Source organism: Microcebus murinus, chromosome 14 (assembly GCF_040939455.1).
Source record: "Microcebus murinus isolate Inina chromosome 14, M.murinus_Inina_mat1.0, whole genome shotgun sequence".
Lineage (NCBI taxonomy): Eukaryota > Metazoa > Chordata > Mammalia > Primates > Cheirogaleidae > Microcebus > Microcebus murinus.
In genome coordinates, this window is record NC_134117.1 from 76607371 (window position 1) to 76629687 (window position 22317).

Genomic DNA, 22317 nt, shown 5'->3' on the forward strand with positions numbered 1-22317 from the left:
GCCACACTTCCGCTTTGCGGCAGTGTACGCCCCGGAAGCCGGGAGCGCCTGACGGCAGCTTTCCGGTGGTGGGAAAGTGAACGAAGCCTGAGTCAAAGCGACGCGTCCTGAGGCAGGTGGGGTACCTGTGGAAGAGGGAATGCAGGCGACTGCATAGGGCCAGACTCGGGAGGCCAGCGGATCAGCAACTGCAGAAGCAGGCAGCGGCAGAGAGGGAATGGTGCGGGGAGGCGCTGAGAAGGAGGCGCAGTCCGTCCCTCTCAGGGTTAGTGAATGAGGCTCTCCGCCCGGGCGGCCCGGGGACTGTGCGCTGCGGGGTCCCAGCATGAGTGCGGGCCCCGGCTGTGAGCCCTGCACCAAGCGACCCCGCTGGGGCGCCGCTACAACTTCTCCGCCGGCTGCTTCAGACGCCCGGAGCTTTCCCGGCAGGCAGAGGCGCGTCCTCGACCCCAAGGACGCTCACGTGCAGTTAAGGGTCCCACCGTCCTCGCCAGGCTGCGTCCCGGGGCGGGCGGGACCGCACAGAGGCAGCGCCACCTCGCTTGGTACGTGGGGAAATAAAAATCTTTGTCCTTCGCCTCGGCCCGAATCTCTTCCTGGTCTCAGTTTGAGGACCCAGGGCTTCCAGTCACTCTTCTCTGGTCCTGTGTGCGCCACTGTGAGGTCCCTTGGTTTACCCACCTAGGGCACTAGTGCGGGAATGGGTCTGCATTTTTCTTGGCGCAATGGGTGGTGTGAGAAGCCTTGATGAGCACTCACCGGGCGGAAAATGGCAGGAGACTCCACCTGTTTGCTTTCCTCAGGTTTAATGTAGACATTGTTTAGTCAAGGAGGTCTAGTTTGTATGTGAAGCAGTAGGGCGCTTCAGCCTGTAGATGGAAAGAAAGATGTTGACTCGTTCAGATTCTGTCCCAGGACAGAACTGTTAGTCTTAGCTGGCATTGTACTTGTCCTTGGCATACAGTGTTAAACAAGAGAAACTTGGCCTCTGCTTTCATACTCTAAAATCTATGGAGAGGTAGACAATAGCAGAAGTCAATATAATAAAGGGTAGTGGATGTTCTGATGGGTGAGGGACAGACTGTTCTTGTAGGAGTCAGGTACACCTAACCTAATTTATGAGATCAAAGATAGTCCTCCAGGAGATGAGATGTTTATTCTGAGGACTGAAGAATGAGTAGAAGTTGGCTCGATGAAGAGGAAGTAAGAAAGTGTTTCAAGAGTGCAGATTAGAGTGAAGAGAGGAGAGTAGTGAGAGATGGGGGCTGCAGATGGGTATATAAAAGATCAAATTGGATGTGCTAAGGATATAAAAGATCAAATTGGACAGTGCTAAGGATTTTTAACTTTTTCGGTAAGGGCAATGAGAAGCCATTCAAAGGTTTTTAGTACAGGAATGACTCAATTAGATTTTTTTGTTTGTTGAAAAGTCCCTGGGGCTAGTGTGTGGAAAATGAAGAATGGATTGAAAGGGAGCACAAGTGGAGGCCCAATACTAGTTGAGTTAATCTTGGTGGGAGATAATAATGGTTTAGAGTTAGATGTGGGCTGTAGGGAAGGGGAGAAGTGGATAGATTTAGGAAACTTGGGTTGGTACCTCAGAGGAAATATGTCTGTGCTGGAGAAATAGATTAGGGAGTTCTTGGCAAAACCATGATGATGGATGCTATGGGTGTAGATTAGATTGTATAAGCATGTAGAGAAAGTAAAGGTGACCTAGGATAGAATCTTTAGGAACACCAACATTTAAAGGTAGACTGGAAGAGAAGTGGCCTATATGTATATATGTAACCTGGTAAATATGCTATATGTATAACTGAAATGTTTTCATGAAACAATGCTTGCCTTTACTATGTATGATGCATTCTTAAATTGTCTGTATTATTCATTGAAAAAGTGCTGGTCGTTTGTAGTTCATAAAACCCTGGATTAGAGAAAGTCAAGACTGTATGTAGACAGGGAGACCAGTTGCAGGAAACAACAGTTCCAGTAAATAGTGTAATTAAAGGATATAAGGAAGGGATGGATTTAAAATTTAGGATGTAGATTTCAGAGAACTTGGTATGGGGAAAGGGAACTGAAGGTGGACTTCAAGTACTGTATTTGACTTCTGTGACTGGGTAATTTGTGGTTCTGATAACCTTATTTGCATGTAAAGGAGGAGTTAGTCGGAGGTAGGGGTGGGGGCAGTCAATCCTCACTGATTATATCTTAAGTTTTCTGCCAGAAGAGGTACCAAATTAAAATTTGGGCTTTATTTTTTACATGTGTAAATATTTTCTATATACCTGGCATGGGATACCAATTAACAGAATGTTTGACATCTAAATTTGTATCAAAAAACCATTGTTTCAAATTGTGGAATTCATTTAAGAACTTGCCTTTTAAAATTTTTAGATATAGTTACCCTAGGATTGGTAGATGGGGTAGGGAAATTGATATTATTCAGTATCTTTACATTTTGTATTATTTATATTGACTGAAATATTCAAATCTATGTATAGGCAGAACTCAGCATGCTACTCACATTCTTGTGAGGAATGGTTTACCCAATTGTGTTGCTATGGGAAACTTTTTGTGGAATTTGGGTATTCCTTTGAAATGCAGGTGAATTTACTACATTTTGTGCCTTTTGCCTTTGTCTATTACTATTAACTGAATGATCTGCTCCTTGAAATACACTGGTTAGTCAGTGATGTTACTAATGATTGTAAGTGTAAATGGTGTGAAGTCAGGATAAAGTTGGAGAACTACTGATTTCTGTGAAAAAAGATTGGATGGAAGTGTTGGCCGAGAATACAATCTGCTGTGTGAGGCTAGACACTTAATATTTTTTCTCATTTTTGTATTGTCATTGATTCACATAACCCTTGGAAGTAGGTGTTAACCCCATTTTCTAAATGAGGAAATAGAAGCTCAATGAAGTGACATATTAATAACTTGATCAAGATGGTACTAGTAAGTGACTGAGCAAGAACTTCAATCCAGGATTACTTGACTCTAGAGCTTTATCTTTTTTGACACTTCTTATTGCCGCTCTTTTTGTGCTGTATTTCTAGTTAAAAGAAAGAAATTCCCAGAAAACCTGGGAAGCATCACTTTATGATTACTTCAGGAGTAAGAGGGACAAAGTTCTGAAACAGACCTGTAATGTGTTGGAAAAGAAACCTTTGGAAGCCAGAAATAGTAATATTGGAAAGAGCAGTAAGCAGTACTTTCTTTGAGGCCCTCAGAAGGACCAACGAATGTTTTATTAGCAGGAAATATTGGTTTGTCACCTCTTGCTTTTCTTCCTTTATCCCTTTCTCTGGCTTCAGGAATCATAATGAGAATGCCTAAGCTGGAGAGAGAACACATTCATAGTGTCGGGCTGCAAGAGAGAGCCCTCTTCTTCAGCTTCACTGGAACACTCCTGGTTTTTCACGAAATGATATATGCAGTATTTAGTTTCTGTAGACTTAATCGGTATAGTACTGTGCTTCATGTATATTATAGAAACCTAGCCATTGCATCCTTACATTTAATCCTTATGCTGATGGAAAATGGTGTTTTAAATTCTAAACTACTGAAAAAATGAAATTTTTGGCACATTTCTAGTTTGTGATTTGAGGATTTTCTGAACTAGCTATGTTTGATATAAAGATATAGAGAAGATGGAATTAGTATTAGAAAAAGTATTAGAAAAGTATTAGAAAAGGTATCAGAATCAAATGGTTCATTGTCTTACTCCCTTTTGACTGAAGCCAATTTTTTCTCTGAAGCTTGATTTGCTGCAGAAATACTAAATAAAATGACTAAAGTAGTGGTATTTAACAAGAACTATCAAGTATATATAATTACTTTTTTGTGAAAGAAACTATTTAAAAATACCAAAGATTTTTACTAATTGGACTATTAGTATTTTGTGGAAGGTAAAAATATTAACATAGGCAAGCTGGGCTTGGTTGCATGCACCTGTAGTCCACCAGGCTACTCAGGAGGCAGATGGATTGCCAGATCCCAGGAGTTTGAGACTGCACTGTAGCCAGGGCAACAGAGTGAATCCCTACTTCTAAAAAAAAAAAAAAAAAAAAAAAAATTATGTGGTAATTGAATATATTTCAAGTATAAAATTCTCCCAAGGTATGAAATGTATTTCAATTATGCCATTATCTTAGTGATAAATAAACTGTTGATTTTTATGTATTTGAGCCCATATCTGTTTTGCTCATATTATGGTGTTTGAGGAGACAGGTAAATCAGAATGAGTCTATGGTTTAAGGTGCCTAAATTCTTACATTGCCATTTAGGGAGTAGTTGAGAATGTTTAAGATTTTATGTTTTCTTGTATTAAAATGTGAGGAACATTTAATCCCTATCCAATATATGAAATATTAGTAGCACACTTATTTCTAATGGTTTTATAAAATGTGGCTTGCATTTATTTATATTGTGTCTCTCTCTCCTTTGAGCTATCAATTGTAATTTGCTACTGTCTGCTGGTCATTTCTATCTAGTTATCTCTTTGACATCTCAAACTTAGTATATGCAGAACTGACCTAATCATGTTTTTTCCCTCTATGCAATTCTCTTATGTTTCACATTTCTGCTTAATGCTGTTACCATCTTTCAATTCTCTCAACCTTAAAGCTTAATGTCACTTTTAACTTCTCTGTCATTGTAAAGTCTATAATGACTCTCCTCAGTTTTACTACTCTTGGAATGACTGTTTTTGGTTTTTGGCCCATGGTTCTTCATGGTTGATTATCAGAATCACTTTTTGAAAAAAATACAGATTCCAGCTCCCCTCATTCTTCTATCATACTCAAATATAGATTCTATATCAGGGATGTGGCCCTAGGGTGCATTTATTGTTGATATCCTGATGATCCAGATAGTTTGGGAACCACTGACCTAGATCAGTAGCTTCTGCTCTGGTTTCTGGCAATAGGCTCTCTCTTCTTACCCCTCAGATTTATCCTCCAGGCTATGTATCATGCATGGTTATGAGCCTTCTAGATTTGAATTCTAGCATCACAACTCTTGAGTATGACCTTCAATACATTTTTTTCCTCTCTTTGTGAGTCATTCAAGATCTTCCATGATATGGCCCTAGCTGACTTTCAACCATATTTTCTGTTGTTTTCTTTTTTTTTTTTTTTGAGACAGAGTCTCACTTTATTGCCCAGGCTAGAGTGAGTGCTGTGGCGTCAGCCTAGCTCACAGCAACCTCAAACTCCTGGCTCAAGCAATCCTCCTGCCTCAGCCTCCCAAGTAGCTGGGACTACAGGCATGCGCCACCATGCCCGGCTAATTTTTTCTATATACATTAGTTGGCCAATTAATTTGTTTCTATTTATAGTAGAGACGGGGTCTCGCTCTTGCTCAGGCTGGTTTCGAACTCCTGACCTCGAGCAATCCGCCCGCCTCGGCCTCCCAGAGAGCTAGGATTACAGGCGTGAGCCACCGCGCCCGGCCTGTTGTTTTCTTTTTAAGTTCTTTATATTTCTCTTCCATTGGTGCCTTTGCTTACGATTTTCCCTTTGTGTGACTGTATGCTTATTCTTCAAGGCATAATTCAAGCACTACTTTTTCCAGAAAAATCTGGCTGATTATCCCCACTTGTTCCCTGAAATAGACCTTTCCTCAGAAGTACCTTAATTCCTTATCAAGACCTCTTTTAATAATAAAGATGAAGAACTATTGTTTACTAAGCTGGACAGTGCTCTAAACACTTTATGTGTATTGTTATAATTTAATTTAAAACTTACATTAACCTCATGACAGACACTATTAATTTGCATGTTTTACAGATAAGGAATCTGAGACATAGAGAAATGATACCTTACAAAGTCACGTAGGAAGCAATTGGGAGAGCCAGGATTTGAATCCAGATGTTCTGATTCCAGAGCCTGTGCTTTTACTCATTAGACCATACCAGCTCCAGTTACTTTCTACTTTATGTCACATGTATTAATATGTATGTTCCTATCCTATCTGTTATTACCTGAGGGTAATTACTTGTTAATCTTTGTTTAACTCACAGAACCTAGCATAGTGCCTTGCTTGTGTCATATGCTATATATGTTTTCTATTTGAAGGAATGTATGCATATAGATTAATTTTTTATGTTTTTACAGTTTTCAGACAAAAGACTATTACCAGTTGGATGGATACTAAAGGAATCAAGACAGCTGGATCAGAAAGGTATAGAAACATGCCTATGTAGAGAAATGGATAGCATAATATATGGATGTTTTATCTTGCTTCATGGTATTTTCTCTCTTTCTTCTTGCTTTTCTATTCTTTTACATCTACATTCATTCATTTTTTTCAACATAATTTTGTTGAGTCTTCTATATCCCAGGGACTATCCTGTGTACTTGAGATACTGAGGTGTCTTTAAGATACTTACAGTGTAGCAGTGGCCACAGACACAAAAACATATATACTTACTGCCTAGTGTGATAAATGCAACAGTACAGATGTGAGCAAGGTACAGTGGTGGTTAGCATATAGAAGAAACAAATGTTCAGCTTTACCTTTGGGCCATGAAGGAAGACTGCATAAGGTGGTGAGTAATGTTTAAGACTTGAAGGAAAGGCAAGTGTTTGCTAGACACAAGCGGGGGAAAGGGCATTAAGGTACATGTGCAAAGACATGCAGTCATGAAAGAACATGCTGTGTGCTTAGGTTACCACAAGTTTCAGTATTGCTGTGAATTGTGGGGGTGTACTTGGGTAAGTGACCTTTTTGTATCATAAGTTGTTTTTAGTTCTTTCTGTTCTCTTGTAGTTTGCATAGTAAAGAAAACAACAATACAAGAATAGAATCCATGATGAGTTCTGTACAAAAAGATAACTTTTACCAACATAACGTAGAAAAATTAGAAAATGTTTCTCAGCTAAGTCTTGATAAATCACCCATTGAAAAAAGTACACAGTATTTGAACCAGCATCAGACTGCAACTTTGTGTAAGTGGAAAAATGAAGGGAAACAGACAGAGCAGCTTTTGGAAAGTGAACCTCCAACAGTAACTCTACTACCAGAGCAGTTCAGTAATGCTAACATTGATCAGTCACCTCAAAACGATGGTAACAGTGACAAAGATAGTGAAGAAAACAGAGATAACCAACAATTTCTGACACCTGTAAAGCTTGCAAATGCAAAGCATACTACAGAAGATGAACAGGCCAGAGAAACCAGAAGCCACCAGAAGTGCAGTAAGTCTTGCCCTCCTGTGGAAGACTGTGCAAATTTTCAGCAGGATGAGATAGACGTGGTGCCAGAGAGTCCATTGTCAGATGTTGGCTCTGAGAATGTTGGTGCTGGATTGAAAAATGACAGCAAATTGAGTAGACAAGAAAGTAGCCTAGGAAATTCTCCTCCATTTGAGAAGGAAAGTGAACCCGAGTCACCAATGGATGTAGATAATTCCAAAAATAGTTGTCAAGACTCAGAAGCAGATGAGGAGACAAGTCCGGGTTTTGATGAACAAGAAGATGGTAGTTCCCCCCAAACAGCAAATAAACCTTCAAAGTTCCAAGCAAGAGAAACTGAAACTGAATTTAAGAAACGATACTCTACTAAGGGAGGTGAAATTAGATTACATTTCCAATTTGAAGGAGGAGAGAGTTGTACTGGAATGAATGATTTAAATACTAAACTACCTGGAAGTACTTCTAGCCTGAATGTAGAATGCAGAAATTCTAAGCAACATGGAAAAAAGGATTCTAAAATCACAGATCATTTCATGAGAATGACCAAAGCAGAAGACAGAAGGTAATTTTTTAATCAAGAGTATCTAATAGTGTAATATACTTTATAAATTTTATAAGGGAGTTTAACAAAGTTATGATTTATAGTAAAGCAAAGAAATGGTTGTGTTTCTTGTTAATTATGCTAAATTTAAACCTAGACTTCAAAGTTTAAACTCTAAAAGGCCAGAAACAGAAAACAAAAACTAAAATAAATATGGAAAATCAGATTTTTAGTTTCATGAACTTCCTTCTGGAATTTATGGGAATTATCAGAAAACGAAAATATTAGGTTGATAATAACTATGGTTTATTTAGCTAGACATTTTTCTAGGCCATTGTATATTACAGTTTTTCTGATCCTCTGACTGACAGGCAGGTGGTATTGTACTCACTTTACAAATGAGAAAACCAAGATTTGGGTTAGAGAATTTGCCGTAATCATTTAACTTCTGGATGGTAGCACTGGGTCACGTGTCTTATTATAGTGCTTACATTTTTGCCATTATCCCCATGTGGAATTTTAAGCCCCACTCAGTAATTTCTGTGATCTCAGTTTTCTAGCATGCAATAGTGAATTTACTTCTTTGAATGTTACTGTGTACAAATTTGAGAAGTAGCAGGTACCATGAACCGTTACATATTTCTATTTTCAGAAGGTGATTTACATGTGCTTGGAAATTTTCTTACATAGACTATCGAGAATAAGCTCTTGAGTTTTAATATAAGCTTATACGTTTTTTCTTTTTGATTATAAAAATAAAACAAATTGAAATAAGAGAACAAGCATGGCATACTTTAGACAGTAACATTCTGAGTAAGTTTTGTACTTGTGTATCCAAGGTAATTAAAACAGTAAATATTTGTGACTGAATATATTTGTCTTGTCCTTAGAAAAAGAGCAATGTGAAATCAAACATCAAAGAACAGAAAGGAAGATCCCTAAATACGTTCCACCTCACCTTTCTCCCAGATAAGAAGTGGCTTGGAACGCCTATGAAGAGATGAGAAGAATGCCTCAGTGTGGGATCCGGCTGCCTCTGTTAAGACCATCTGCAAATCACACAGTAGCTATTCGGGTAGGTATCACTTCTTACCTGTAAAAAGAAAACTGAAGTCCAGATTAATTGTGATATGATTGATGTGAAAATATACCAAGGCAGGGTTAAGGGAACCTTTTCATGTTGGAAGACCACATTATTTAGCTGTAATCAAATAAGGCTGCCCTCAAGAAACTTCAATTAGATATGTGTAAAAATCTACATTATTTTGTAAAAATCTGACTACTGTATACTTAATAGTTTCAAAAATGAAAGCTATTTGTTAATTTTTAAAGTTAACCTTTTAATGACTTTATTGTGTCTACTTTTTGTTGGAAAGCATTTGAATATTTTGGTTGCAGCATGGAGGTCCACAGTTTTAGTTGATTCTCTAGATGGGTATCAGTTATTTGTGACCTTACTGATGTCATGTTGCACGAATATAGTTAACAGTACTTACAACTTTTTGCAAAGTGTCACTTAAAATAGTAGCTTTTGGCACAGAAATTTTGCTAATGCAAGATATAATGAAAAGAAATGAAGCATCTGAATCTGTTAATACTTTTTTAATCTGTGCAATAAACCCTTCATGCTTTCCTGACATGGAAGGTGCACCATCTGTACGTACACTCACTAAATTTACCAAATTCAGTCCAATTTCATGACATTTATCTTGAATGTTGTTGAAGATATCTATTCCTCATGCTTTGTTCTCAAGAGTGCCCAAAATGAGTAACTTTTCCTAGCAAAGAAAATCTTCTGTTATGACCCGAATGAAGTATAAAAACCTGTGCTGAGTCAGTAGTATCAGTTGATTCATCCAAGTGGATTGAATAAAACATGTTTTCTTTTGAAGTATTGAATGAAGTTGTCTGTTAAGTTGAAGGCTAATTTGTGTTGCCAATCAGTTATGTTCTTCTCGAAAGAGGCAGTTGTTTGTACTTTGAAATGTGTAGGGGTCTAAGCATTCTACAACTTGGACAATGCATTCTTTCACAATTTCTACACCACTGAAAGGCTTTCCTTTTTTCCTAAGTATATAAGCTACTTTGTAAGTTGCTTCAATGGCATTATCTCCAGGTCTTACTGCTGCTTGAAAGAATTCTTTGCTTTTGATTTTCATCTTTTAATTTCTGCAATACAGCATTTTGTACTTCTCCCTGTAATTTAAAATATTTGGTGGTCATTTTGAGTGTTATAATGTTTGATAAACACTGAATATTCTTTTCTTCTTTCCTTCTCCTTTCTTTCTTTTCCTTTCCTTTTTCCTTTTCCTTTTTTCCTTCTTTCCTTTCCTTTCTTTTCCTTTCCTTTCTTTCTCCCTTTCCTCCTTTCCTTTCTTTCCCTTTTCCCTTTCTTCCTTTCCCTTTCTTTCCCCTTTCTATTCTCCCCCTTTCCCCTTTCCTCCTGTCCCCTTTCCTTCCCCTTTCCTTTGTTCCCTTTCCCTTTCCCCTTCCCCCTTTCCCCCCTTTCCCGTTCCCCCGTTTCCTTCCCCTTTCCCCCTTTTCCCTTTTCCCCTTTGCCTCCCTTTCCCCTTTTCCCCTTGCCCCTTCCCCTTTCCCCTTTCTCCCTTTCCCCTTTTCTCCCTTTCTCCCCTTTCCCCTTGCCCCTTTCCCCTTTCCCCTTCCCCTTTTCCCTCCCTTTCCCCCTTTCTTCTCCCCTTTCTTTCCCCTTTCCCCTTTCCCCCCTTTCCCCTTCCCCTTTCCCCTTTCCCCTTTTCTTTCCTTTCCTTTCCTTTTCCTTCCTTCTTCCTTCCCTTTCCTTTCCTTTTCCTTTTCCGTTCCTCCTTCCTTTCCTTCTCCCGTTCCTTTCCTTTCCTGCGCCTTTCCTTTCCTTTCCCTTTCTTTCCTTCCTTTCTTTCCTTTCCTTTCCTTTCCTTCCTTTCCTTTCCTTCCCTTTGCCTCCCCTTTTCCCCCTTCCCCTTTCTCCCCTTTCCCCTTCTCCCCTTTCCCCTTTCCCCCTTTCCCCTTTTTTCCTTCCTTTCCCCTTCTTCCCCTTTCCTTTCCCCTTTTCCTTTCCCTTTCCTTTCCCCTTTCCTTTCCCCTTTCCCTTTCCTTTCCTTTCCCCTTTCCTTTCCCCTTTCCTTTCCCCGTCTCCTTCCCTTTCCTTCCCTTTCCTTTCCTTTCCTTCCTTTTCTTTCCTTTCCTTTCCTTTCCTTTCCTTTCCTTTCCTTTCCTTTTCCTTTCCTTTCCTTTCTTTCTTTCTTTCCTCCCTTTCCTTTCCTTTCCCCTTTCCTTTCCTTTCCTTTCCTTTCCTTTTCTTTCCTTTCCTTTCCTTTCCTTTCCTTTCCTTTCCTTTCCTTTCCTTTCCCCTTTCCTTTCCTTTTCCCCCTTTCCTTTCCTTTTCCCCTTTCCTTTTCCCCTTTCCTTTCCCCTTTTCTTTCCCCTCCTTTCCCCTCCTTTCCTTTTCCTTTCCTTTCCTTTCCTTTCCTTTCCTTTCCTTCTTTCCTTTCCTTTCCTTTCCTTTCCTTTCCTTTCCTTTCCCTTTCCTTCCCTTCCCCTTCCCTTCCCTTCCCTTCCCTTCCCTTCCCTTCCCTTCCCTTTCCCTCCCTTCCTTTCCCTTTCCCTTTCCCTTTCCCTTTCCCTTCCCCCTTTCCTTTCCCCTTTCCCCCTTTCCCTTCCCTTCCCCCTTTTCTCCCCTTCCCTTCCCTCCCTTCTCTTCCCTTCCCCCTTTTCCCTTCCCCCTTCCCTTCCCCCTTTCCCCTCCTTTCCCCTCTTTCCCCTCCTTTCCCCTCCTTTCCCCTCCTTTCCCCTCCTTTCCCCTCCTTTTCCCCCCTTTCCCTTTCCTTCCCTTTCCCCTTTCCTCTTCCTTTCCCCTTTCCTTCCTTTCTTTCCCCTTTCCTTTCCTTCTCCCCTTTCCTTTCCCCCTTTCCTTTCCTTTCCCCTTCTCTTTCCCCCTTTCCCCTCCCCTTCTCTTTCCTTCCTTCCCTCCCCTTCCCTTTCCCCTCCCCTTCCCTTTCCCCTCCCTTCCCCCTTCCCCTTTCCTCCTTCCCCTTTCCTCCTTCTCCCTTTCCCCCCTTTACCCTCCTTTTCTTTCCTGTCGTCTTTCCCCTTTCCTTCTTTTTGCCTTCTGTATATTCTATAATGTAAACACTACAGGTTTTTAATGCATTGTTTTCACCAAAACTTTATGTTGCCAAGTTGTCAATCTGTTCCTTACTGAGTCCTCTAGGTTGGTCATCATCATCCTCATTTAAGAGGAAAAAGCATTGAATTTCTTTAATGTTGATTTTGCAGTATCACAAAGCAAGTAAATCATGTTATCTTTAGCAGAAACAAGATAATGCAACTCCCAATCCTCATTAAAAAATCTGTTTTCTTGGCCGGGCGCGGTGGCTCACGCCTGTAATCCTAGCTCTTGGGAGGCCGAGGCGGGCGGATTGCTCAAGGTCAGGAGTTCAAAACCAGCCTGAGCAAGAGCGAGACCCCGTCTCTACTATAAATAGAAAGAAATTAATTGGCCAACTGATATATATATAATAAAAAAAAATTAGCCGGGCATGGTGGCTCATGCCTGTAGTCCCAGCTACTCGGGAGGCTGAGGCAGAAGGATCGCTCGAGCCCAGGAGTTTGAGGTTGCTGTGAGCTAGGCTGACGCCACGGCACTCACTCTAAGCCTGGACAAAAAAAGCGAGACTCTGTCTCAAAAAAAAAAAAAAAAAAAAAAAATCTGTTTTCTTCAGTGTTCTTTTGGTCTTTGACATGATGGGCTGTTAAGCAGACAGAATTAAAAAAATATTGTTGAGCTGTGCAACTATTCACAAATTCCACTTTAAGCAGAAACACAGTGTACCATTGTCAAAAGCTAATAACAGACTGGCCTACTCAATCCCCGTAAATTCTTGCCAACCAGTCTTGTGTGGTAGTGGTGCCAGTCAGGTGTGGGAAGTTAGAACTAAATCATGAGTATAAAAGCCGTAAATTTAGCCCTTATGTCTTACTAACATTAAAATTGTGCTGGTCAATCTGGGAGAATTATTTTGTCAAAACTTATTCTTTGGTATTTTAAATATGTTCATTTAAAATATAAATAAAAGCATAAAAAACAAATAAAAATGTATTGATAAAAATAAGAGGATTTGTTGTGTAAAGTTTGGATTCAGTCAAAAGGCTGCACTTAAGGACCTAGAAGGCCACAGGTTCTCTATTCTTGGACCAAGGCATAGAAAGTTCTTCTGTCTTCTGCATTTATTAAATACTGAGAAGTCTACAGAATGAAGAATTAATTATGATATCTTACTCAATACAATATTTAACAAATTAGCAAAATGAAGCATTGTCTGATGAAATTGAATTTTTCAATATTTTTAAGAAGCCTCATTGGATTCTTTGTCTTTTTTTAGTTCAGCTGAAAGTATTTTTGGAGTACCCACTACATGTTAGATACTGAGTTGGTCCCTAAAGTTCAGATTTATGTGTGGTTTAGTGCCCTTAAATCCTTCTCCAGTTTTGCTCTCTTTTATGAGCTTTAGATTCTTCTAGACATCTTCATCACTGCCTCACAGGTATCTCAAATTCAACATGTCTAAAACCACCTAATTTTCTTTTATTGTGGTAAAATATACATAACACAAAATTTACCTTTTTAATTTTTGTGTATAATTAAGTGACATTAAGTATATCCACGATGTACTATACATTTCCAGAACTTTTTCATCTTTGCAAACAGAAACCCTGTCCCTATTAAACAGTAATACCTTGTTCTCTGCTTCCCCTAGTTCCTGGTAACTTCTTTTATACTTTCTATGGGTTCTTGTTTTTATCAATTTTTTTTTTTTGTCAGAGAGGGTTCTTGTTTTTAAAAATCAACTTTATTGAGGTATATAAAATTTACCCATTTTAAGCACTCAATTTGGTGATATTTAGTGAATTTCTTGAGCAACCATCATCATAATCCAGTTTTAGAAGATTTCCATCTCTCATTGGTGGTTTTAAATATTCATCTCATTTATTAGTCTGTCTTTATATAGATTTCATAGGTACTACTTAAAGAAGTTGACATCCCTTTTATTGTACAATTTAGTCTAGATATAATTAAATATTTTGAAATTCAGAATGCTTTACCATGTTTAGAGGTGGGAGTGACATTGGATTGTGGAGTGTGAGCCGAACTCTAAAGGTTGAGCAGAAATTTCTGAGGTGGAGTTAGATGAGAATTCTAGACATGTATATAAGCTTCATAAGAAAAGGCTATTTGGTTGAAAATTATTTGTCTCAGAAATGGAAAATATAGTTGGTTTGCTACAGTGTAGAATTGGGCTGGAGAATGGAAGAAGAGAAGACTTGAAAAGTGATTTGGGTCCATATCACAGAGGGCATCAGGTGCCAGCAACCAGACTTGAGTCATGTCCATGCAGAAGGCAGTTATGCTGTGACAAGATTACTCAGACAGCTACATATGAGGAAAATAGAAATGTGGATACACTGGAAGCAGGGAGAGGTAATGTAAGAGCTCAGATAAGAGATAATAAGTACGGAGACGGGAATTATCAAATTGTGCGTGTGGAAGTGTTTTAGGGGTTCTTTTGAAGTTTGACTTGTTTCTTTTCTAAATCATATTTTTAACAGTGAAAAAACCTGTAATAAAAGAACAAACTGAAGGTGCTTAATTCCACATTTCAACCAGATTTTGGCAAGATAACCCATTTTTGTGCCAGCCATAGAGCCCAGGTTCTCTTGCCCCTACTGTTTATCTGAAGAATTTCCTTAAACATGAAAATAACAGTTTAAAAATTGTTACCTGTTGCAACTATGTAGGTGTGTGCAATCAGGATTTTCTTAATACTGTGTAAGAGATATAAATGTAAATTAAATGTAGATTGATGTAAGCTTTAGCTATCATCCCTAACTCCTAATTTCAAATTTTATATTTTGTAAAACTGCTTCGCTGTCACTTATTGATGTTAGAGTAAGTAAAAGTTACTGTAAAAATTATATTTATGAAAACAGCTTTCATTTGATTTAGATATGATTTCATGTCGAATTTCTTAGGGGAAAAAAGTTCTGCTATTTTAGAAAGTTTGAAAATCACTGAGATAGGGTAATAATCATGGGAATAAAAAGGAAAATAGGTAGTTTTTTTTTAATGTAAAGTTCATAGTACATGGTGAATTCTTAAATATGGATGATAAGTGAAAGGAGTTGTGATGATGCATGTAGAATTAGGTTTCTTAGTCTGGATGACTGAGAGATATTAATGGTTAGAAATTAAAGAAAAGGCTGGGTGCAGTGGCTCACGCCTGTAATCCTAGCACTCTGAGAGGCGGAGGTGGGAGTATCACTTGAGGTCAGGAGTTAGAGACCAGCCTGAGCAAAAGCCAAACCCCATCTCTACTAAAAACAGAAAAAATATTAGCCAGGTGTGGTGGTGTGCACCTATAGTCCCAGCTACTTAGGAGGCTGAGGCAGGAGGATCTCTTGAGCCTAGGAGTTTGAAGTTGCTGTGAGCTAGGCTGACGCCATGGCACTTTGGCCTAGGGGTGACAGAGTGAGACTCTGCCTCAAAAACAAAAACAAAAATAAAACAAAACAAAAATTGAAGAAAAGATTGATCGAGGGAGTTAAGTGATATTTTAACTTTTATTCCTTCTTCTCTCTCCCACCCCCCACAAAGAAAACCCAAAGCCATTGTTATTTAATCTCTTATAATTGTTGTTTATTTCTTAGATAGCCAATGATCTTTAAAATCTTTTTCAAATGTATTTTATTACAAAGTAACATAGGGTCATTGTAAAAAAAATTCAACTATTATATGACAGTATATATAGGTCAGAAAATTCAGGTCTCTCTTCGTCCCATTTCCTGAGTTTAACAGTTTGTTATATTTTCTTCTAGATTCTTTCCCCTGAATATGATAATATAATATAGGTATAATTAACAGGTTTTAAATAAACAGTCCTTAGTTATATTCTAAGATGCCAGATATTAATAGTTACAGAATTAATAGTTACAGAACTATACAAGCTACGGTGCAGTCATCATAGCTCAATGCACCTTCAAATTCTTGGCTCGAGCAATCCTCCTTCCTCATCCTCCCAAGTAGCTGGGACAACAGGTGCATGCCAGTATGCCTGGCTAATTTTTCTATTTTTTGTAGAAATGGGGTCTTGCTCTTGCTCAGGTTGGTTTTGAACTCCTGGTCTCAAGCAGTCCTCCCATTTCTGCCTCCCGAAGTACTAGAATTATAGGCATGAGCCACCATGCCTGACCATCTATCTGTTCCCTTTTTGAGGAAAAATCTTCTTTCCTCCCTTTTCCTGAGTTAAGCTCAATTGCCTCTTCCTCAAGGAAGCCTTCCCTAAGCTCACCAGTTAAATTAAATCTGTCTAGAATAGATTCTAATAATATCATGAACCTTTGATTCATAGCGTAATTCAACTGAGATTTTATGTTTATTTATGTGATTACTTGATTCTCTGCAGTAAAGTACTGATACATGCTACCTACCACATGAATGAACCTTGAAAACATTATGCTAAGAGGCCAGACACAGAAGGGCACATACTGTATGATTTTATTTATATGAAATATCCAAAATAGGCAAAATTTAAAACTTTTATAGTTTAAAATATCTCCTTCCTCAAACATTTAATGCTTATTATAGTAGCATATGCATATATACATGGATGTGTCTTAAATATCTGGAATACAAAGTTAATTGATATGGTAATTATTCTCAAAAAAGTTAGAGTCTAATGAGGGGAGGAAAAACAAGTGTGTTCTAATATGATAATCTAATAAAACAAGAGGAAATGAACTGACTCCCTATTTAAAAGTTTCTGAAGACTTCATGGAGGAAATAAAAATTGAGCTGTGCTGTGAAAATGAGAATAGAAGCTTAACCAGATAAAGGGAAAGTCCGAGAGGTAATAATTGGTAGCATTGATATTTAAAAGAGATGGTAGTATGTACACAGGCATATATATAAGAAAGTGAATTTGCTATGTTCAAGGAATTTTAAATCTGCTGGCTTGTCTAGTATATATAGTGTTGGCGTAAGAAATTATATAAAAAAGAGAATGGCATTTGCAATCAGAGTATGGGCATTATAGAATTAGAAGCCTGGGACTACTTTAGAAAGATAATGTTCCTAAGTGAGGATAAGGGTTTTATGGGGTCTGAATGTGTCTGGGAGCAGTTGTAGTTAGGGAGAAGGATAGGATGCTGTTGGTGGAAGTTCAGGGAAGGTATGATGAGGCCCTGGGGCCTTAGATGGGATGTAGATGGAATGCACAGAACGTGGTGACTTGTAAACTGATTGAATGGAGGTGTGAGTGGGAACAGCTGATGAGGTCTGTTGAGATTTCTTGCCTAGGAACTGGTGTCTATTTTATAGGATTTGTTTTGGATACTTTCTTTGAATTATTTTATAGAAGGTACACTTAGTTTTTATGTACTTAAAATTTTTCGTTTACGTTCTATTTCAGGTAGATCTTTTGCGAGCAGGAGAAGTTCCTAAACCTTTTCCAACACATTATAAAGATTTGTGGGATAACAAGCATGTTAAAATGCCTTGTTCAGAACAAAATTTGTACCCTGTAGAAGATGAGGTAAGAACAAAACTGAAGTTATTTTAGTTTCTGACAGATAGTTTGGTACTTGATTGTTTCTAATTCTGTGATGCAAAAGAACTTGGAATACTTTCTTCCTGTTTTTCTTTTTCCTAAAAGAATGGTGAGCGAACTGCAGGGAGCCGGTGGGAGCTCATTCAAACTGCTCTTCTCAACAAATTTACACGACCCCAAAACCTGAAGGTATGTTCTTTGTGCTAGTCTTGTCTCTTACATGTAGCTCTTAGAGATGGGCCCTGTGTCTTCTCCCTCTAAGACATTTTATTATCTTACTAGAGTCAGGTTAACAGCATTCTTCATTTGCAGAGTGCTTGCTTCCTGGCACTAAGGAACACTCCTTAAAGACATTCTTGCTTTCCACTCTGTCACTTGGAAATGAGTAGAAGAATTGAGAATTGTAAATGACTTGCCTGGAGCCACACACAATAATTTGGAGAACCTGGAATAAGACCTTTGTTGCTTGATTCCCCAACCAATTTCCTTCAGTCCAGGCTTCTCTTTTATTTTTTGTTTTAAAATCATTTAATGTTACTGAAATGTCTTTAAAAGTAAATCAGGAAAGAATTATGACTTCAGCAATATTTGCCCAAAAGAGAAGCTGAGTTTCTTAATGGTTAAATTATACATTAAGCATTCTGTTTATTATTGCTTTTAATATAGCTTCTAGCAGTTTACTAATTTATTTATTAATCTTATATTTTGGCAATAATTTATTTTTTGATTTTTTAATATTTCATTTAAGACTGTAAAGGTAACCATTAGATTGTTTTTCTAATATGTAAAATATGGGAGAGTATATATATTTTGGGGGACACTATGCCCATGTAAATGTCTAATGTTTTTGTAAGTATAAACAGTGACAAAATTTTTTTATACTTCCATGAAAATGGGTTTCATTTTCTTTCAGAGACTTAATTTGTTATGTACAGTTTCTTAGATTTCATAATGTTTTCCACTTATTCTTACAAGTTATTCTTAAACTTTTATACCTTTCTATATCTCCTGTTTTCTTTCTTTACCTGAAAAACATTGATATGTTTCACCATAATGTATTTGAAAAATTCATTCCTTGAGGATAGTGTTTCTCAATCTTGTAATGGATTCCTTTTAAATAAATAGATTCCTTTTAAATGGAAAAAATTCTCAAGGTCTGCCAAGGTTTATTTCTTTTTAGTGTACTGTTGATTACATATGTACAAACATAAAACTGAATATAAACTTCTTATAGTGCTTTTACAGCTATTATCAATTTGATTTTTTTCCAAAATAATGAACCATCATTTGATTTGTGTTCATTATCTTAGTGAAAGCAATTTGTAGTCAGTATTCTCCTTTTACAGCACTGATTATCAGTGTGTATAATACCCCTTTTTTGCACAGAAATTTTTTAATCACTGATCCAAAATCATATGCTGAGAAATTTTAAAAATACTATATAAAGAAGAAATTCTTTATTTTGTATTTATTCCTTTTCTTACTAATCACAATTAATGGATATTGATGGATGCAAAGATAGGATCTTAATGCAGAACTTAAACTTGCAAATAAATATGATAGTGACCACTTTGATCCAGGTTCTTTAGAATTTAACATAGCCATACTGTAATATGTTGAAAGATGGTTCAATCTTGCCACCGTTTTTATCTATTTAAAGTACCAGCTTTCCTTTCTATAGTGTGTCATCATTTGGCCTGTATTTCTGAAAACCAAAATTGTAAACTCACGTAGAAGCAGGCCACTCAAGAATACTGCCCCCAGACTATTTGAGAAACACTGTCTTAGATTTTTTAATTTTTTTTTGAGACAGAGTCTCACTCTGTTGCCGGGACCAGAGTGCCATGGCATCAGCTTAGCTCACAGCAACCTCAAATTCCTGGTCTCAAGCAATCCTTCTGCCTCAGCCTCCCGAGTAGCTGGGACTACAGGCATGCGCCACCATGCTTGGCAAATTTTTCTATATATTTTTAGTTGGCCAATTAATTTCTTTCTATTTATAGTAGAGACGGTGTCTCACTCTTGCTCAGGCTGGTTTCAAACTCCTAACCTTGAGCGATCCACCAGCCTCGGCCTCCCAGAGTGCTAGGATATCTTAGATTTTTTATGGCCTTCTAAACAGGGGCTTTTAAAGGATTTTCATATTATTTCATACTTAAACACAGAATAATCATAGTGTTCTAAATTACACAGTCTGTTCACCTCTCTAGCAGTGCCTCAGTGTGCCATGATTACTTTAGGAAGGGGTAATTGATTTTATTTGAATTTCCCTTTCTTGTTTATCTTACTGTAGATTCAACAGAACAGAATAATCCATGGAGATTTTTCTATTTGCTTATGTTGTTTCCTTTGCTGAAAGAATGCTTTCAGAGAGGAAGGGGGAAATATTAAATACCTCCAACTGAACATAATGATCTTTTTTCTGTTTATGTACCATTTGATGTTGGATTTATAAGGATTAGAGATATTCCGAGTTTAAAAAAGAAGTGTCCAAAAGTTGATTTACACAGTAGTATTTCTATAGTGTGTCTGATAATTTGCATAGAAAGGACTTCTTTGTGCTTATTATGAATTACGAACTAAAATGAACTCATCCAATAGTTGATAGCTCAGAATACAGAGTTTTTCTAATGTTAGGCAACTTCATGGTAGACTACTTTTGAGACTTGAAGATTGAAGTAAAAGTAAATATAAGTTAGAATTTAATGCTAATTATAAAACATTAAAGAATTAAAATAGAATGCAAATGCTACTTAACATGCTATCCTTACCAACTTTGAGGAATAATTTATGGATAAGAATGTATATCCTTTCAAAGTGTATCATTTGATGAATTTTGACATTTGTATATATCTATGCAACTCCCACTACAATCAAGATACAGAACATTTCTGTTATTCCCAAAGACTCTCTTTCACCTTTGAGGTCCATTGCCCTTTCTACCTTGGCTCCACACAACTACCGATCTGTTCTTTTGCGCTATAAATTGGATTCTACATGAATGGGATCACATAGTGTGTATGCTGTGGTGTCTGGCTTCTTTCACTCAGAATGAAGATTTTTAAGATTTATCCATGTTGTTGAGTGGATCAGTAGTTTGCTCAAGGATCTGCATTGTTTTATCTATTCACCTCTTGACAGGCTTTCCTATTTCATATTTTGTGTGAGGTTCTGAAATCAGATACCAGTGATTAGAAAGACATACTTAAAATATTTTAATTCTTAATGGAAAATTTTATTTTATGGCTTATGAGAGAGAATGAAAGCTGTTTCTTGCCTTGTTCTTTTTTTTTTTTTTTTTTTTTTTTTGAGACAGAGTCTCGCTTTGTTGCCCAGGCTACAGTGAGTGCCGTGGCATCAGCCTAGCTCACAGCAACCTCAAACTCCTGGGCTCAAGCAATCCTCCTGCCTCAGCCTCCCGAGTAGCTGGGACTACAGGCATGCGCCACCATGCCTGGCTAATTTTTTCTATATATATTAGTTGGCCAATTAATTTTTCTATTTATAGTAGAGACGGGGTCTCGCTCTTGCTCAGGTTGGTTTCGAACTCCTGAACTCAAACGATCCACCCGGCTCGGCCTCCCAGAGAGCTAGGATTACAGGCGTGAGCCACCGCGCCCGGCCATTGCCTTGTTCTTTTATTTTATTTTTATTTTCTCTTCTGATAGAACTTAGATATCCTCTAATTCCAAGTAAATAAGATATATTTTATTGGCTCATATTTTAACCCAGGTGCTTGGTAATTATTTGTATGGCAAGAAATATTTTTCAGGAAACTCTTTGGCAGAGTATTAGATTTTTAAAAACTTTTTCAATGATAAGGAGATTTGGAAGGTTTATTGTAATCTAACACAGTGGTTTTTAGACTTGTATACTTCTTTGGTAAAAAAAAAAATTTGTATATTACCAATATAAATAGTTGCTTATAAATTGTACATATTCGTTACTTTATTAATATAATATATATTATATAGTCAAAATAGATATTTAAAAGGATGAGATAAAATATAATTACAAATAAGAGTTCTTTCTGTACAACTAATGGATTGTCTCATGCACATCCGAGCCTAGAAACTAGGTGTATCATATTGCCTATTCAGATAGTTAAAAGTTACACCAGTAGATGGCATAATATTTTGACTTTTCGTTTTCCATAAATGTGTAATTTATGTGAACTGCTTGGGGGAAGATAACCATTTATTTGTATCTTCTAAAAATAGATAGTAAAGGAAAAAAGACCATTTTATGCTTTAGATTAGTGTTTCTCAGTCTTTTTTTCATTATGCCCACTACCTCAGGATCCTCTTAAACATTTTTTTCTTAATCTCTCCCCTCCCATGAAATTTTAATACTACTAGTGTACTATATGTCTATGTGTATATAGTGTGACACTTTTGAGGACCACAAATCATTGTGTTATCTAAGTTTGGGGTTTTTTTATCCCCCAAGGTCCAGTTTTTATCCATTTGTACTATATCATCTTATTTAGAATGAATGCTTTAGGGTAATTGTGTTGTTTCCCTATTACTTGAACTTTCTAATCTCACTTAAGTGGATAATAAATTATTTTAATAATATGTATTGTATTTGTTTATAGCTACTGATATGGGGTAGCTGATGGTAGGAGGAAGCTTGTCCAGTATTGAGGAATTTATTAGAAGTAGTTCATAAAAAGGTTATTCATAGATAAGTCACTTGGGTATATCATGAGGTTTTGTTTCTGCTTTTTTCATAGGATGCTATTCTGAAATACAATGTGGCATATTCTAAGAAATGGGACTTTACAGCTTTGATTGATTTCTGGGATAAGGTAAAAGTATTTTTATTTCTTTATGAAAATAATATGTCAACTCTGTAGGAAGGTTTGAGAAAAATACCCATAATTCTGCCACACTAACATTATTATCTTTTTAAATGGATCTCCTATTATTTTTATGCTTATCTTAGGTAGATATAATTAGGAGTTAATATTAAATTT

At 37.3% G+C, this 22317-nt stretch overlaps 1 protein-coding gene across 1 annotated transcript in view; it reads left to right on the top strand.

The window, feature by feature from the left end:
• Positions 1-9: 9 nt before the first annotated feature.
• LOC105860117 (poly(ADP-ribose) glycohydrolase) overlaps positions 10-22317 on the top strand; it is a 128036-nt gene continuing 105728 nt past the window's right edge. The window contains 9 exon segments of the mRNA XM_012744592.2: positions 10-545; positions 6120-6186; positions 6775-7761; positions 8632-8704; positions 8706-8730; positions 8733-8815; positions 17202-17324; positions 17445-17528; positions 22075-22149. Of these exon segments, the coding sequence (XP_012600046.2) occupies positions 326-545; positions 6120-6186; positions 6775-7761; positions 8632-8704; positions 8706-8730; positions 8733-8815; positions 17202-17324; positions 17445-17528; positions 22075-22149 (1737 nt within the window). The 5' untranslated portion in view covers positions 10-325.